Here is a 19,275-nt window from a genome sequence, read left to right on the forward strand (position 1 = left end):
ACGGACACTCTGAGGGTCTCTGAGACCTTCTCAAGAGGGCTTCAAGGTCAAAACTGTTTTCATCATAATATTAAAACTGATGTGCCCTTTTCACTGTTTTGACATTTTCACTGATAATGCAAAAGCAAATGCAAAACAGCTGCTCCTCAGCACAAATCAAGGCAGTGGCATCCAAATGTACTGGTAGTCATTACATTCTTCACTGCCACGTATCCCAGCAAAAAAGGAAAAAAAAAAAAAAAAGTAAGTAAACACCAGTCTCACTTAAGAATGCTTTTGATGAAGTAGTAAAAGTTATTATGCCTCAATCATTGAGTCTTTTTTATAGTATGTGTGATGACTTAAGTATATATAAAGCCTTCTGATACATACTGAAGTATGAAATTATGTCTTGAGGAAAAGCATTTAAGTGACTTATTTGAGTTGCAAAATAAACTTGACACCTACACATGGAACACCATTTTTACTTGAAACAAGGACACCAAAGAATGGTTTTTCAGACTTGAGAATCTGACAGGCATTTTCTCAAAAACAAACCAAGTAAGCCTGTCATTTCAAGTGAAATAAGAGTGTATTTGTTTCTAATGATAGAATTTGAACTTTCAAGTAAAAATGAGAATTTTGGGAAATTTGTTATCTATCACTATAAGCATGACAGATTCCCAATACTTAAAGACTTTTCTAAAGAGATCAGGGTTGATACAACAAATGTATTTTTTTTGATATTGTATAATGAAACTGAAAAGTGTCAACACTAGAAATAACAGCATAGATCAGTGAATATTTTCCAAATGATCGCTACATGATGTTACAAAATTATTCATTAGAATTGAAGGTGAACTAACAGATTTCAATGTAACAAAGACAAAGGGTCCACTGATATAGTTTCAGATTACACTGGCAACTAATCTTTAAGAAACTACCACCTGTCACTTTGGTACAGTATCAAAGAATATCCACAATGATACAAAAAGGTTATTAAAATACTCCTAGCTTTTCTAACTACCTACCTATATGAGTTTGGACTTTCTTCATATATTTCAACCCAAATAATATCACAACAGACTGAATTCAGAAGCAGATATTAGAATCCAGCAGCCTTTAATAAATAAGACAATAATGAGACTTATGAAAATATAATGTCACTCTTTCACTAAATATTTTTATTTTGGAAAATACAGTTATTTTTCATAAAAATGTTGTGTTTTCAGAAATATATGCTTTGATGTTAATGTATAACAGGGGTTTGGCTACTTTTAAATAAATTAGCATTTTAAAAAATTCTTAGTTTTTGTATCTAACATGGTAAATATCAATTAATATAACAACATAAACTAAGTTCCTTCACTATCCTCAGTAAGTGTTTAGAGTTTAGAGTTTAACAGTGTTCCAAGATGAGGTATGCCTGGGTAGCTCAGTTGTTAAGCATCTGACTTCAGCTCAGGTCATGATCTCACAGTTCGTGAGTTCAAGCCCCACTTGTGGTAAGCTTGAGCCTGAGCCCACTTCAAATGAGCCCGCCTCTCTCTCTCTCTCTCTCTCCCTCTGCTCCTCCTGTGGGGATTCTTTTTCTCTCTGCCCCTTGCTCATTTGTGCCCTCTCCTCTCTCTCGCTCTCAAAAAAATTAGAATAATAAAATAAAATCTAGTGTTCTGAGATGATAAAATAAAATAATAAAATAAAATAAAGTAAAAGAAAAGAAAAGAAAGGAAAAGAAAAGAAAAGAAAAGAAAAGAAAAGAAAAGAAAAGAAAAGAAAAGTGTTCTGAGATGAAAAACCTTGAAAATCACCACTGGAATGTATTGGGTCTTCCAGAAAAGATTAATAATGAGTGATGAATCTCAGAGGTTATACTTGTCATGAACAATATAATCTAATTTTAATTTCAACTTTAATATACAAATATACATTAATATGAAAGATTATAACTAATTTGTACAAGCAGTTATTTTCATTTACAAGTAAATTTCAGACCTCAAAGTTATAGTGGGCCTGTTAGAATTTCGAATTTTACTTTTCAAAGAGATTTTCCTTTTTAAATTAATTTTTGGACTACATTGTATCAATAAGTTACCATCCACAAGTTGTACTTTTTAGTAAACAGCATTCTTTTTTTTATGAATGTTTTTTATTTAATGAATAAAAACAGTGAGGGGCACCTGGGTGGCTCAGTTGGTTGAGAGACCAACTTCGGCTTAGGTCATGATCTCACGGTTTGTGAGTTCGAGCCCCACGTCGGGCTCTGTGCTGACAGCTCAGAGCAGGAGCCTGCTTCTGATTCTGTGTCTCCCTCTCTCTCTGCCCCTCCCCCACTCATGCTCTTTCTCTGTCTCAGAAATAAACATTAAAAAAAATTTTTTTAAGTGATACAACTTCATAAATTTTTTCTAATTTAGAAGAAATTTAGGTATTTAAAAAAATTTATTTTTTAATGTTTATTCATTTTTGAGAGAGAGACAGAGTGCAAGCGGGGGAGGGGCAGAGAGAGAAGGAGACACAGAATGAGAAGCAGGCTCCAGGCTATGACCTGTCAGCACAGAGCCTGATGCAGGGCTTGAACCCATGAATCGTGACATCATGACCTGAGCCAAAGTCTGAGGCTCAACTGATTGAGCCACCCCGGCACCCCGCCCCTAAAAAAAAATCTTAAGTGTATTTATTTATTTATTTAATTAATCTCTATACCCAACATGGGGCTCAAACTCATGACTCTGAGATCAAGAGTCACATGTTCTTCTGATAGAGCCAGTCAGGTGCCCCTATTTATTTGATTTTTGATGTTACAAATGGAATAGTTTACTTCTTTTTTTTTTAATGTTTATTTATTTTTTAGAAAGGGAGAAAGAAGGAGACAGAGTGTGAGTAGGGAAGGAGCAGAGAGCGAGGGAGACAGAATCCAAAGCAGGCTCCAGGCTCTGAGCTGTCAGCACAGAGCCCGATGTGGGACTTGAACCCATGAACTGTGAGATCATGACCTGAGCAGAAGTCAGATGCTTAACCAACTGAGCCACCCAGGCACCTTTGGAATAGTTTTTTCTAAAGAAATTTTAGCCAAACTCTTTACCCAAGATGTAACTGAAATATACACTTGCTATAAAAACCATTGGAAATATTATTGCAATATAGTATTTTTTTGATTAGTATTCATCACAATACTTAATATGTCCTTTACAGGACTCAATTTGAGAATCTCAGAATTTGAAACCGAAAAAGGGGATAAAAGAAAATAGCAAAATCCCATGAAATTATCTCCCAATATGTTTCTTCTTTTGCAATAATAAGAATTATATAACAAGTTTCCTCTTTTTTTTTTTTTTAATTTTTTTTTTTTATGTTTATTTACTTTTGAGAGAGACAGAGACAGACTGTGAGTGTGTTGGGGCAGAGAGAGAGAGGGAGGCACAGAATCTGAAGCAGGCTACAGGCTCCAAGCTGTCAGCACAGAGCCTGACGCAGGGCTCGAACTCATGAGCCATGAGATCATGACCTGAGCCGAAGTCGGATGCTCAACCAACTGAGCCACCCAGGCGCCCCAACAAGTTTCCTCTTTTGCTGTAGCTGCTGTACTACCAAAAATGAAAAATTATGCTTACTTCTATACCTTGATCTTCCTCCCCAACTCACATGCTGTATTTTCCCAGTCCTTGCTTTTTTTTTTTTTTGTCTTTTTTTTTTTGTCTTATAAGTACTTACACTTCCTTGATTTTAAGCTACCTCAAATCCTTTCTGGATTGATCCCAGAAGTAAATTAAAAAAAAAAAAAAAAAAAAAAACATATACAGAGGGGCACCTGTGTGGCTCAGTCAGTTAAGCATCCAACTTCAGCTCAGGTCATGATCTCACAGTTGGTGGGTTTGAGCCCCATGTCGGGCTCTGTGCTGACAGCTTCTCAGAGCCTGGAGCCTGATTCAGATTCTGTGTCTCCCTCTCTCTCTGCCCCTCCCTCACTCATGCTCTGTCTCTCTCTCTCCCTCTGTCAAAAATAACCATTAAAAAAATGTTTTTAATTACATATATAGAGAAAAAATATATAATACTTATAAAATGTAGAAATTTAACGAAATGTACTTTAATGCATAATATATATTTTGGCAGCTTGAGATCACTGGCAAAAATATTATTAAATGATGTAGTTATGCACTATATTAACAATTAGTGAAAACACTTACCCGTCTATGCCTTTCTCTGTCTTTACATTTCTCTCGCACCCAATCAATAGTATGGAAATCATCATATGTACCAACACCTGGAATTGGTTCATCCAAAAGATCCAACAAGTGTGTAGAACTGTTAATGCTGCCTCCATTTGTCATTGTATAATGAGTTCCTACAAAGCAAAAAAGAAAAATGAATATGCTTTATGAGAGACAATGATGAACTACATAAGCTTCTTAGAAATTCATTAGTAATTCATAAAGAAACAGGATCACTTGAAAGGCAATAAAACGGAAAAAGGAAAACATCAAAAAAAGTTATCCAAAACTTAGAAATAAGGCAAAAAGACCGTAGCAGGTCTCTTTAAACCCATACTAGAGTATCAAAATAAGCCTGAGGCAAAGGACTTTATTTTCTATTGATTAGGGCACAGACTCTGTAAAGTTGAATAATGACTTAAAGAAGATTGATAAATTGAAAACATCTGCTTTTGTCTGGCAAAAAACATAACTGAATTTCATCTAGTAGAAAAGATAATACTTAGAGTTGTAGTGTTGGGGTATTTTGTTTTTTCCCTGTAAGAAAATTTCATTCACTGATATTTTGTCTCACATATCCTCCTCTAAGTCATCTGTCACCAAGCTAGTTTCCTCATTAGTATTAAATAAATCTTTGACATGTGCTCACTATATATTTATAAATGTAAGAGACTTAAAGGTACCAGGAAGGACAGTGAACGACAATTCACACACACACACAAAAGAAATACAGATGGCTCTTAAATTTAAAAAGTTCAATCCAACCCAAAAAAAGAGAAATGCAAATCAAACCTACAATATCATTTTCCTCTATCAGATTGGTAAAGATGAAGAAGCTGGCTAATGCACTGAGTTGCAAAGTTATGGGGAAAGAGGGCTTGCCAGAAAATTATTAAAGTATAAACTAGTATAACCCCTCTGGAAAGGCAAAGCTACCGAGATTTAAAATACACAGACACTCTCAAACCCAGCTTATCCACTTCCAAAAATTTTTCTTGCAGTTACACTTGCATAAATCCGTAAGTTATGCACAGTGTGGTAAAACATCTTACTGTGTGCTCTAGAAGGAAAACAAACAAACAAAAATTAATGCACAAGTGCTCATAATCTAAAAGGAGGGTCAGCAAAAGAGCCAGAGAGTGAATACTTTAGGCTTTGGAGGCCATATAGTCACAGCAATGCAACTCTGCCATCGTAGCACAAAAGAAATCACAGACAATCTAGAATAAATGGGTATGGTTGTGTTTCAATAATACTTTATTTATGAAACAGGTGAAGAGCAGCATTTGGCTCAACCCTTAATCTAAAGTCTCTACACTACAAACAAAAGTCAACTGAAGACATTTATTAAGAATTTTCAGGGGCGCCTGGGTGGCTCAGTCGGTTAAGCGTCCGACTTCGGCTCAGGTCACGATCTCGCGGTATGGGAGTTCGAGCCCCGCGTCGGGCTCTGTGCTGACTGCTCAGAGCCTGGAGCCTGTTTCGGATTCTGTGTCTCCCTCTCTCTGACCCTCCCCCGTTCATGCTCTGTCTCTCTCTGTCTCAAAAATAAATAAACGTTAAAAAAATTAAAAAAAAAGAATTTTCACGGGCGCCTGGGTGGCTCAGTCGGTTAAGCATCCAACTTTGGCTCAGGTCATGATCTCGTGGTTTGTGAGTTTGAGCCCCACATCGGGCTCTGTGCTGACAGCTCAGAGCCTGGAGCCTCCTTGGGATTCTGTGTCTCCTCCTCTCTCTGCCCCTCCCATGCTCATGCTCTCTCTGTCTCTCAATAATAAATAAACACTAAAAAAAAAAAGTTAAAAAAAAAAAAAAGAATTTTCTACTTGGGGCACCTATCTGGCTCAGTCGGTAGATCTTGATCTTGGGATTGTAAATGCGAGCCCCACGTTAGGTGTAGAGATTACTTAAAAATGAAATCTAGGGGCGCCTGGGTGGCTCAGTCAGTTGAGCGTCCGACTTTGGCTCAGGTCATGATCTCGTGGTTCGTGAGTTCAAGCCCCGCGTCGGGCTCTGTGCTGACAGCTCGGAGCCTGGAGCCTGTTTCGGATTCTGTGTCTCCCTCTCTCTCTCTGATCCTCCCCTGTTCATGCTCTCTCTGTCTCAAAAATAAATAAACGTCAAAAAAAATTTTTTTAATTAAAAAAAAAAATGAAATCTAAAAAAAAATTAAAAAGAATCTTCTCCTTAATGGCACTCTTCTAGATAGAAGATACAAAGATAATAAAAATATTGTCCCTGACTTCAATGTAATACTGAATATTGAACTAATAAACTTAATGTCTATTTACTTCTACCAAGTAGAAGAGGGTTCTCTCTTACCTCCCTATTTAATATATTTGAATATTTGCCTTGGAATGTGTAAAACTTCTAAAAAAAATAATAGTATATTGATTTCAGTGTTTTGGCAGAAGTACTCCGGGAATAAATAATTTATCATTCTTGGCTAAGGGTTTAAAAACCCAATCTCTGCAAGAGCCCATGTTGATTTACATAAAACAACCTTATACTTTTGTACACTAGCTCTTTCTTCTCTCTGCCCTGATTTTACTCGCAGTTTCCACTTGGTAAAAGCTGGCTGAAAGGCCACAAATTTTCTTAGGGAAATAACTACTGGAGAATATAGTGAATATTTATAATGCCTTGACTAATTTGAGAATCTCTGACTCTGCTTTCCATATAATATTATAACTGGTTATTTAAAAAGATGGTTTTGGAGGGACATGTCAAAAGACTCTGTGGCCTTCTGATATGACAACATCATTTCCGGCCAAAGGAAAAATAAAATAAGCCCCATTTGAGCGAAATCCTACAAAATAATGGGTTACATTCTTTAAAAATGTCAGTAATGAAAGACAAAGAATGACTAAGGAACTGTTCTAGACTAAGGGAGACTCAAAAGACATGACACCTGAACAGAACACGTGCTGCTGGATTAGTAGAATGTAGACCAAGAAAAATGCTGTGTTTTGTTTTGTTTTTTGTTGTTTTTTTTTAAGAGAGCGAGCGAGTGCAAGCTGAGGAAAGGGGCAGAGAGAGAGAGAGAGAGAGAGAGAGGGAGGGAGAGAGAGAATGAATCTTGGCTCAGTGCACAGCCCAACACGGGGCTCAATCCCACAATACTGGGATTATGACCTATGCCACAATCAAGAGCTGGATGTTCTTGATGGCAACTGACTGAGCTACGCAGGTGCCCCTCTTTTTACTATTTTTCAACATCTCTGAAATGAAAAGAAAATGTTTTTTCTTAATTCTACTATGTAATATTTTGCAAACTTCCAACTCCCCCACCCCATGTTGCCCTTATATGCATAGAGTTCCAGAACACGGACTGCTGATCTTAATTAGTATTCTTCTATTCAAAAACTAAAAGGCAAAATTTCTGTATCACTTAACATACATCCACACAATACATCACCAGCCGCAAGATAAGAATTGTCAAGCTGTTTGTACCACAAAGATGATAAGCAAATGAAGCATGTAGTACTCTAACAGACATAAGCCAGGAAGTAGAAAAGCAGACACCCGTTTTTTATGAGGTAGCAAAAGGTACAGCAACACAATAAAAAAGATTTACATTAACTCTCTGGGTCTTGTCTTTAATGATTTTCAAACAGTCAATCTGCAGAAACTACTCTGACATCTAATTTACAAAACTATGTAGCAATTCAAAATGTCTGAAAACCAGAAATAAAACTTTAAACCAGGGGACCTTGTGAACCAAAGTTTTGTGCTTTGGGGTTTTTAGGTAGTGCCCCTTAGAACTGAGGCTGCTACAGAACATGTTAGCATGAGAATTAGCCAGAGCAGTTTGTGTGCCCAACAGGCTGTTTGTAGGTCAGTCTGTCCCTTCACCTCTATTTGCTTCTACATAACAGAGCAATGGTGTTTGGAAAAAAGCAGATTATAGGCAGAAGTACTGATTGGTATTTTGGTTTTGGGGGAGCCCACAGAAACAGAGTCACTGTTTCCCCTCTGAATTATTTCTAAAAAAAGTCTGGGTCATTCTTGTGACTCCTGCTATCAAATTGGCTTAGATGGTAACAAAGATAGATTTTGGTATGAAAGTAAAATAAAAACTTTTTGCTCAGACAGCAATGACTAGAATATTTCTTTGGCTCTGGTCAAGTTAATTAAATGGAATCCCCAGGAAAAGAAAGGCAGACATTTCAATCTGGCTTTAATTTCTCTCCTTTTGTCCTCTTACTCATTACACAGGGCTATTACCGAAAATTGAAAGACATCACACTGAATGTGAAATCAGCATTTTTTTTTTTTCAATTTAAAGTTTGTAATTGTGGAGTGTTGCACTTGGTGGTCTGTCCTCTGCTCTGCTTCCCTTCATTTTTTAACTACAGAGGTGGGGTCGTCTCCATTTCCAAGACACATTTGCCCCACAGATCTGTCCCCTATTTCTCATATCTCTGAGGAGAGCAGTCATCACATTCATGGCAGGGATTTTGAGCTCAATAGTTCAGAGGCCCCCAGACAAGCTACAAACTGTGACGAAGGGTGTGGAGTCTCTCATTTGTACAGACTGGATTCGTCACACATGTACCAAGTCAAGAATTCCAGATAAAGTGTTTCAGCCTTCACCTTCAGATAATGAAAAATATGGCGGGAATCTATAGCACCCTCATAAGCTAAATATTGTTACCAGACTAAAAAGTAGAAAAAGATGTCCATATTGGGAAAAAGATATAATAAAGATGCTTGGGTTAGAAAAAGCACATATTCCTCAAGTTCATAACACTAGCCCTTCAGGTAATGCAAAACTGAAAGTGGTTAAACATTTGATAAGAATCAAGTCCCCGAGGTTGCCACAAGGACTTCCAGCAGAGGAGGACATGTATGACACATGCCTCAAGAACACTGGGGAATTAGTAATGTGGTGGCATCTAAACCCTATAGATCAGGAAGCAGTCAAGTCCTAATGCCAGAGCAATTTCATTTTTAAAAACATAAATTATTTTTACTTAAAGAAAGTGTAAGGGGCGCCTGGGTGGCTCCATTGGTTAAGGGTCTGACTTATGGTTTGTCATGATCTCATGGTTTGTGAGTTTGAGCCCTACATCGGGTTCTGTGCTGACAGCTCAGAGCCTGGAACCTGTTTCAGATTCTGTTTCTCCCTCTCTCTCTTTGTCCCTTCCCTGCTCACACTCTCTCTCAAAAAAAAAAAAAAAAATTAAAAAAAATTATTTTTAAAGATAGTGTGAAAGTGTTTATTAAAATATATTTTAAATACTAAAAAAAAAGGTTTATAATTGCAAAAGGATTACTAAATAAAATCCAAGAAAAGTTAAATAGGAGTTTAAAGAAGAGTTAATGCCTATCCCTCTCAAACTATTCTGAAACACAGAAAAGGAAGGAAAGCTTTCAGTGTTTCCATTCTGTTAGGCCTGCATTATCCTGGTATCAAAGCCAGGCAAAAACACTACAAAGCAAGAAAATTACAGACCAACGTCCCTGGTGAACATAGATGCATAAAATCAACAAAATATTACCAAACCAAATTCAAACATATATTAAAAGCATGACACACCATGATTAAGTAGACCTTACTCCAGGGATGCAAAGATGGTTCAATATCCACAAATCAAAGTAATATACCACAATAACAAAACTGATAAAAATGATATGATCATCTCAACAAATGCAGAAAAAGCATTTCACAAAATTCAACATTCGTTTATGATAAAAACTCTCAACAAAGTGGGTACAGAGGGAACACACTACAATCTAATAAAGACTAGATAGGACAAAACCAAAGCTAACATCATACTCAATGATGAAAAGCTGAAAGCTTTTCCACCAAGATCAAGAACAAGCTTTGTACGATAATTTGAAATCTGGGATTTCAAACCTCTAGCTTTGTTGTTCTTTCTCAAGATTGCTTTGGCTATTTATTAGTGGTCTTTTGTGGTTCCATACTAATTTCAGGGTTATTTGTCCTACTTCTGTGAAAAATACTATTGTTATTTTGATAGGGATTGCATTGGATCTGTAGATTGCTTTGGGTAGTATAGACATTTTGACAATATTAAGTCTTCCATGAACACATGAATCCATGAGCACTGCATATCTTTCCATGTATTTGAGTTTCTTCAATTTCTTTCTTTAGTGTCTTATAGTTTTCAGAATACAGGTCTTTTACCTCCTTGGTTAAATTTATTCCTGGGGTTTTTTTGTTTTTAAGATGTATTTGTGAATGGGATTGCTTTCTCTTTTTTTTAAGTTTGTTTGTTTATTTATTTATTTATTTATAATTTATTTCGGGAGAGAAAGCATGAGTGAGGGAGGGGCAGGGGGAGAGGGAGAGAGAGAAAGACAGAGAGAGAGAGAGAGAGAGAAAGAGGGAGGGAGAGAAAATGAATGAATGAATGAATCTCAAGCAGGCTCTGCATGGTCAGCATGGAGCCCAATGTGGGGCTCAAACTCATAAATGTGAGATCATGACCTGAGCCGAAATTGTATGCTTAACCAACTGCACCACTAGGGGGGCCCCAAGTTTGTTTATTTTGAGAGAGAGAGTGCACATGCCTGTTTTAACCAGGTTGGGGGGGGGAGGGAGAGGTGGGGGGGAGGGAGGGAGGGAGGGAGGGAGGGAGAGAGGGAGAGAAAGAATGAACCCCAGCAGGTTCCATGCTGTCATCACAGAGCCCAATATGATGGGGCTTGAACTTACAAACCATGAGAGCACTGAGCCAAAATCAAGAGTGGACACTTAACTTACTGAGCCACCCAGACGCTCCTAAATATTCCTAACACAGCATTTCTTTTTATACAGTTCACTGCAACCTAGATTTGTTTATAAAGTTTAACTTACATATATTAAAATGAGACAAATACAAATAAATTATGTATGCTAATAAAATTTTTATAAGCAACAGCTTATGTGACCCAGCTTTACCTCTCAATTTCATCTTACACATGAATGAAGCATGTATCTTGTGCAAATTAAAGTACATACTTACATGAATATAATGTGTGTGTGTGTGTATAAATTACATCTCTCCCTTTCCTAAAATAATACTTACAGGGTTGGCTAATTAGGAAATTACTATATGGCTTTCCTAAAGTGGTATCTCAAAAGGAATCTATAAGACAAAGAGATTTATGGGATGAAATAAAGGTGGTCAGGCCACATTACCCTGATAATGCCTTTCTTTGAACTCAGTAAAAGTTCAAAGTTTCAGGGTTATTTGTCCTACTTCTGTGAAAAATACTATTGTTATTTTGATAGGGATTGCATTGGATCTGTAGATTGCTTTGGGTAGTATAGACATTTTGACAATATTAAGTCTTCCATGAACACATGAATCCATGAGCACTGCATATCTTTCCATGTATTTGAGTTTCTTCAATTTCTTTCTTTAGTGTCTTATAGTTTTCAGAATACAGGTCTGAAAATTTTAAAAGCCTAAATTTGAAACTGAGAAAGTTTACCTCCTTGGTTAAATTTATTCCTGGGGTTTTTTTGTTTTTAAGATGTATTTGTGAATGGGATTGCTTTCTCTTTTTTTTAAGTTTGTTTGTTTATTTATTTATTTATTTATAATTTATTTCGGGAGAGAAAGCATGAGTGAGGGAGGGGCAGGGGGAGAGGGAGAGAGAGAAAGACAGAGAGAGAGAGAGAGAGAGAAAGAGGGAGGGAGAGAAAATGAATGAATGAATGAATCTCAAGCAGGCTTTCTCAGTTTCAAATTTAGGCTTTTAAAATCCAGAGAAAAGGAAAAAATTTTAAAGTATCTTTGAGTTATGATAGGTTTCTGGGTTTCTAAAGGCTTAGAGTTTCTGCAATAAGACATGGCCTGAGAAAAGAATAGATGAAGAACCAATCCTACATGACTACAGAGGTTTGCTGGGGAAGCAAGGAGAGGAAGTCGAGTAAACAAGAGTTGTAATAGTTAAACTGGCCACTTTCTTAACCTTTTAACATTTTCCTATAAAGAAAAAATATAGATGACATCATACTAGCCATACTTAGTTATAAGCTCTTTATTACTTACCATACTTACCAAAAACTATCTCATATCATTAAATGCATATGCACATCATTTTTAATGTACTTCAAATTACTATACTTGTGACATAGTGTAATTTAAACCTCCAGGTTAGTTTGCATTACAAACAGAACATACAGTAAACATGTGAGCCTAATCAGTCATCCTCTTTCCCAATTAATTTTTAAATTTTTAACTTTTTTCTTGTTCTTAACATTTTTCCCTAGCTGCATGCCCAGATATTCAAATCAATGACCAGCTGTGTCTCCAAACTTAAAATAACCACATTAACCAGTAGCTGTCCTCAGATTAGGATTATTATTTGTATAATGGTCCCTTATTGACCTAGAAACCCCTTTCCTTTCTTTCTGTAACAGAACCCAATTATTTTTAGGAAACTTCTATTCCTCATTGCATGCAGTCTTGGTGACAGCATCAGTCAAGGTGTCTTCCCCTCCCTAGATCTAAGTTAGACTAATCAACTCTATCTCCTGGAAATGTAAATCTTGAGCAGAGTGCTACAAAAACATTGGGAGTCTATTAATTTCAATGACTTAACTTCAGAAGGATATAGGATAGTTCCTGGTACTTGTATTGTAAGAAAGTATAATCTGAAAGTGGTAGCTCCCAAATTTGAGAAAAAAATTGAAAAACTTTTCTGGAGGTCTGGCTACCAGATACCAATGATTACCCTTCTACTACATAATGGCTGAAAAACAACAGCAAAAAGACTGGAGAAAAGACTGCCTGCTTTTCAGAGTGACCCAGTAGAGAAATTCCATGACCTTTACGCACTGTGACTTTAATGCACTTGTAGATCACAAAGACCTACAGTCATAGTCTAGCTCCGTCACCTATTAGCTGTATAACCTTGCACAACTTGCTTACTAACCTCTTAGAGGTGGGTTTTTTCACCCACTTTTAGGGTACTATGTGTAAACTGGAGATAAATCATGTAAAATAGCTAATAATATATCTGACAAACAAAAAATCAATAAACATGAGCTATTGTTTCTGCTCAAATATTCTGGCATTTAAAACTTCATCATGCTGCATTATATTACTCATTTGTATTACTCATGTGGCGATATTCTTAACCCAAAGATTGACAAAATGACAAAGAAGGGGGGAAAATGTCTTACAAACTTCAACAATAAGCTCTTCTACAATTACATATTGGGCAAAAATCCTGTAGATTTAATAGGTAACTTAATTCACCATGCCCAGCTGGTATGGACACAGAAACAAATTTCTAAAATCAATCTATGGTCAATAACAATCTTTCCATGAAATGGGCATTTTGTTATTCAAATATCACCAACAATATTTCATGGGTCAGCACTAAACACCTCAGTAAACAGGAAAGATTCTCCAATCGATAAACTGTTAACTGGGTTGCAGTTTTCTTGCAAAAATAACTTTATTGATAAGAGAAGTTCCTTGTCTTGTTTATTTTTTCCCCAGATGCAGAACTTTTTAAAATCCATACATCCCTCTGTATACCCCATTAGCAGTCCCTCTCCAATCTTTTCTACCCCTAAGCCCCTAGCAACCACTAATATACTTTGTCTACATGGATTTGCCTATTTGGCATTTCATATAAATGGAATCGTACAATATGTAGTCTTTTGTACTTGGGTTCTTTCATTTAGCATAATGTTTTCAAGGTTCATCCATGTTGCAGCATGTATCTGTACTTCATTACTTATTATTAGTGTTGCATCGTATGGATATACCTCATTTTATTTATCCATTAATCCACTGATGGACCTTTAGATTGTTTCTTCCTTTTGGTTATTATGAAACATGCTTCTATAAACAGTTATATAAAAAAAATTCATACATACCTATGTAAACAAAAATTCATTAACTAATATCTGAAATCTAAGTAAAAAAGTTACTAGCCTTTTTTCAATAAATGATGCTAGGACAACTGGCTATCCACACACAAAAGAATAATAAAGCTGGACCTGTTCCCTCACACCATATATAAAAATTAACTCAAAACAGATCATAGGCCTAAATGTAAGAGCTAAAACTATAAAACTCTTAAAAGAAAACATAGAAGTAAATGCTTGTAACCTCGGGTTAGGCAATCAGTGGCTTTGCAAATAAAACACCCAAGCCCAAGTGACAGAAGAAGTAACAGATAAACTAGACTACATCAGAATTAAAAAAAATCCTTCCCACCTAGAAGCGAGACGCTGTTATATATCTGGTATCTAACAACAACAAACAATATTTACATTGTTCTTGGCACATCGGACATTGTTCTTGGCACTTCACACATATTAGCTCATTTAATCCTCACAACAACCCCATGAAATAGGTAATACTCCATTTCCTAAATTAAAAAACAAAACAGAAAGTTAAAGGATATACCTAAGGTCAAACACATACTAAGTAGTTAACAGGGATTCAAATTTAAGCAGTTTGATTCCAAAGGCATTTCTTACCACTATGTAACACTGCCTAAAAATAGTTGTATGGTTAGTTTGGCTGCATATGTATAAGATAATGTGGACACACTTCTGAGGAGGTTAAGGACTCTTAGGTAGTGCCTTCTCCCAAAACACTTATGCACGTTGCACTTTGCTTTCAGACAATACAATCCTACCCTTCACCATTTTTATCCCTCTTTGTCTCTGGTTACAGACAACTTGTCCTGTATTACTTAAAATGCTGAAATGAAAAACTGTTGCAATAGCAATCATGGGCACTTCTCTGCTACCACCACTCATGTCCCTATGCTTTAGCAGGGGTCTACGACAATAACACATCCCATTCTCATTGTCAGGTTGCTCCAGATTCATTTTAAGGCCTTAGGAAGCCTACCTTTACCCCAGGGAGAGCTAACTGCCTCTCCCGGTATATACTTAGAAACTGGTCTTCAAACTTTTTTGACTGTGGCCCACAGCAAGAAACATCTCTCACTGACATAATGAGAAGTGTTCCCAAGTAAAACCAAAGTTTAGTATACTTACTTTGTGGAAAACAAATACAATCATACTTTACTTTCTATTTTCCTTTTCTTTTACTGGTCACAACACAGTTGATTTCATGACCACATATTAAAATGTGCAATTTGACAAACACTGAACTAAAATACAGACGTTAATAAAATTACACCTGAAACTGAGCTTAATTGTAAATTTCAGTCACACATGGTCAGCAGCCTAAAGTCTCTTCTCAAAGGGGAATAGCCAAATAATAGTTTTGGATGAAAAAGTAGGCATATATTTATTTACTAAGATTATCATTATCTCTAGAGTCAATCTCAAAGATGTGGGAGCTGTCATCCCTGGCATTTGTAGTCATAATGCAGACTATTGTCCTATCATACAAACAAAACATACACACTTTTTATTAATTATGAAAGAAGGCAGCAGAAATCCAAAATTCTACATATTCTGACTATCCAGTTTCTTCTGTATATTAAGTACAGGAAGTCTAGTCCTCATTGTGCCTTTTTTTTCCTTCCCTCTGTGACCCTACTGATAAGAAATGGTCATCCTGGTGAGGGAGGGGAAAGTAAATGTAAGTTGATAGTGGAAGTTCCAGAATGTTAGCAGACTCCCACATGAAAGATTAAAAAGGTAATGGCAAGCACAGTACTAAGTTCTTAGTAGTTGGTCAATTAAATGCCTGCTAGATAAATGAATAAAGTATATGCTCTTGATATTTGTTCTGCCATCCACGGTCATATTTATTTGTGATCTATTTAAACTACAAAGATTTGGTAATTAAAACCAAATTCTAGGGGTGCCTGGGTGACTTAGTCGGTTAGGCGTCCAACTTCGGCTCAGGTCATGATCTCGCGGTCAGTGAGTTCGAGCCCGTATCGGGCTCTGTGCTGACAGCTCAGAGCCTGGAGCCTGTTTCGGATTCTGTGTCTCCCTCTCTCTCTCTGATCCTCCCCCGTTCATGCTCTGTCTCTCTCTGTCTCAAAAATAAATAAACATTAAAAAAAAAAATTAAAAAAAAATTCTAAAGCTGAACAGAGTAAGCAGCAATGCTGAATCCATTACCCAATTCACTGTTTTCTCCTCTGTTCCATTGTCATCCCAAAGTAAAAAGTCACATCCTTACGTAGAGATGATAAAGTGGATATTAAGACAAATGTATAATTGGAAACAAATTCCATGTTCATTTATTATCTATGAATGTAAGATAATTTGTACATTACATAAATAAAAAGATTTATGAAATCTGCTTTCTTAAATGGCAAGACGAGTAAACAGAAAATTAATCTTTTTGATTTAATTAAGGTTGTAACGGACTACAAAAACTTACAAATTAAACATGTTTATTTAAAAAATTTTTTTTAATATAACTTAAACCACCAGTCTCCTGTGGCTTTGTGTAGGCACAAAGCAGAGACCTCAATGCCAGGAAAATAGCCAAAATTATAAACCTAATCTATGTGGCAGGAGATCTGCTCACATTTTGAAATCTTGACACACAAAGCATTTCTGACTTAATGACAAGCCATGAGATATTAAAGTGTCAGTTATTTTTAGAAAATAGAGCTAAAGATAGTAATATGAACCAGATTTTATTGAAGGTTTTAAATTCAGATACTGTAAGCAAAATAAATTTAAAGATTAGGCTTTGTTTTGGGGCACCTGGGTGGCTCAGTTGGTTAAGCGTCTGACTCTTGATTTTGGCTTAGGTCATGATCTCCTGGTTCGGGGAGTTCAAGAGTTTGAGCCCTCGGAAAGTGCTTGGCATTCTCTCTCCAGTTCTCTCTCTGCCCCTCCCCCTCTCCCCTGCTCGGGTGCTCACTCTCAAAATAAATAAATAGACTTTAAAAGAAAAAAAAAAGATGGGCTTTGTTTTTATACTGTTGTTTTAGAATACAAAGAGTTTCTGACATCAAATAAAGAATATTTGTTCTTTTAATTTACACTTATTAGATGAATTAATTTGTAGGAAGAGATTTAATTTTCTAGTTGGCTAAAAGAAGTAATGGAAGTATAGTAAGGATCTGGATCCTAAAATCATTTTACAAAGAGCCCCAGGGCAGTAAAAATACCATCTAACACCTGGAATTCCAAATCATGTGTAAAAACAGCTAACTAATCATGCTTTTTGGAGGAAATAAAAATGATCAAACTCATATATTATAATAGTATATATAAAAGTAACAAAAAGCCTTACTCAAATACATTTCTGAGCTAATGAATACCAAGAAATAATTTCAGGTAGAAACTAAGACCCCCAATTTTTATTTTAGGCCCCACTCTTTGAGCTTTAAGATTATTATTAGTCTGGCATTCAAGCTCTCCGAGGCTCTGGCACTCTTCTGCCTAGCTATACTACCCCCTTTACTGACCCACTGATAAAACAAAACTTATCAGGGAACAACATACTAGGCAATTTACACCCATTAGAGCATTTATTCATTCTATCCTCTCTACTAGAAATGTCGTATCAAATTCTCATGGGTACTTGAAAACTTGGCCTACTTTGATAGCACTTGTCAAAACAGACTGATCTCTTCCTCCCCTAAAATCCCACAAACCATGTACTTTATTCGATTCACTAGAAATGCATTAATTTCCTTGGGGTTTGTTTCTTTGTTTTTAAACTTGGGAAGTTTTCTTATGACCATGCCAGGCTCCAAATGGCAAGTATTACAGGGATATACATAGTGAGAAGCAATATTTCCTCATATTTGAGAGTACGAACCAAATTATCTGGATTGAATCCTGACTTCTCTTTCTTATTTCTTTACCTCAGTCTTGTCAACAGGAAAATGGGGATTATAACAGTACCCGAGTGACAAGTCTGTGATGAGGATTAAAGAATTTGTTACATGTGAATGAACTGATATACCTAAAGCACCTACAAAAGTATCTGGCAAACAGTAAATTCTATACAAAGTATTAGCTATTATTAATATTACTATTACTACCACCATCATTCTCCACAGCACCTGGTAGTGCTATATATATACACGCAAGAACTCAATAAATAATTGAATGAATTAATATTCAAATAAGTTTTAAAGGTCCCTCATAGAGTAAAAGGAGGCTCAAGGCCCAAAAGATAAAATCCAGAAAGAAAAAAGAAAATCTGGTAGATTTCAGAGAAGAATTCAACTCACCAAACTACTTAGACTTCATGAACAAATTAAGAAAAAGTAAAAGTATTGGGGCGCCTGGGGGGCTCAGACAGTGAAGCATCCGACAGGCTCAGGTCATGATCTCACAGTTCATGAGTTCGAGCCCCCGACGGGCTCTGTGCTGACAGCTGGGAGCCTGCTTTTGATTTTCTCTCTCTCTCTGCCCCTCCCCTCTTGTACCCTCTCACCCCCCCCCCTCAAAAATAAATATTTTTTAAAAAGAAAAAGGTCAAAGTATTGAAAAACTAACAATTCAAATGAACCAAGTTTTTTATTTTTTTTTCCTGATAAAAATAGAAGAGACATTTTATGAAAAAACTTGATAGTTTCTGTATAGGAAATTTATCTTAAAAATGGCTATTTCTAAAATGCCATCTTAATTTCTAATCTATCAACAATATGTTAATTCTATGTTTAATCTACTTACATTTCCAGTCTCTATATTACCAACTTACGTAGGAAGCTTCATCAGTTACCATCTCACCTTGAAAAGTAGAACTGAATTTTATTTACTCCACAAAGGTAATCCCTAACTCTAGCACTCAGATTCAGTTACAGATTCATGTTTACTTTATTAATATCCTTCACAATGTTATATTTTGATTATCTGCCTCTTCATTCTTTATCAGCCTAAAGAGATATTTTTTTTTATTTAAAAAAATTTTTTTTTAACATTTTATTTATTTTTGAGACAGAGACAGAGCATGAACGGGGGAGGGGCAGAGAGAGAGGGAGACACAGAATCGGAAGCAGGCTCCAGGCTCTGAGCCATCAGCCCAGAGCCCCAAGCGGGGCTCGAACTCACGGGGCGTGAACTCACGGGGCGCGAGATCGTGACCTGAGCTGAATGAAGTCGGACGCTTAGCCGACTGAGCCACCCAGGCGTCCCAAGAGATATTTCTAGTCATTGTAATTTTGTCTTCACAGGAAAGCTAATTCAGTTTTCTTCATT

At 36.3% G+C, this 19,275-nt stretch overlaps 1 protein-coding gene and 1 pseudogene across 4 annotated transcripts in view; one reads left to right on the forward strand and one right to left on the reverse strand.

Annotated features, from left to right (window-relative positions):
- CLCN3 (chloride voltage-gated channel 3) overlaps positions 1 to 19,275 on the reverse strand; it is a 96,892-nt gene that overhangs the window by 35,831 nt on the left and 41,786 nt on the right. For all 4 annotated transcript variants that reach the window (XM_019441020.2, XM_019441022.2, XM_019441021.2 and 1 more), the window contains one exon: positions 4,170 to 4,327. In XM_019441020.2, coding sequence (XP_019296565.1) covers positions 4,170 to 4,327 — 158 coding nt within the window. The remainder of the gene's footprint in view (positions 1 to 4,169; positions 4,328 to 19,275) is intronic.
- LOC128776527 (39S ribosomal protein L30, mitochondrial-like) lies at positions 8,642 to 9,127 on the forward strand (annotated as a pseudogene).

Source organism: Panthera pardus, unplaced genomic scaffold (assembly GCF_024362965.1).
Source record: "Panthera pardus isolate Hobbes unplaced genomic scaffold, ASM2436296v1 HiC_scaffold_13, whole genome shotgun sequence".
Classification (NCBI taxonomy): Eukaryota; Metazoa; Chordata; class Mammalia; order Carnivora; family Felidae; genus Panthera; species Panthera pardus.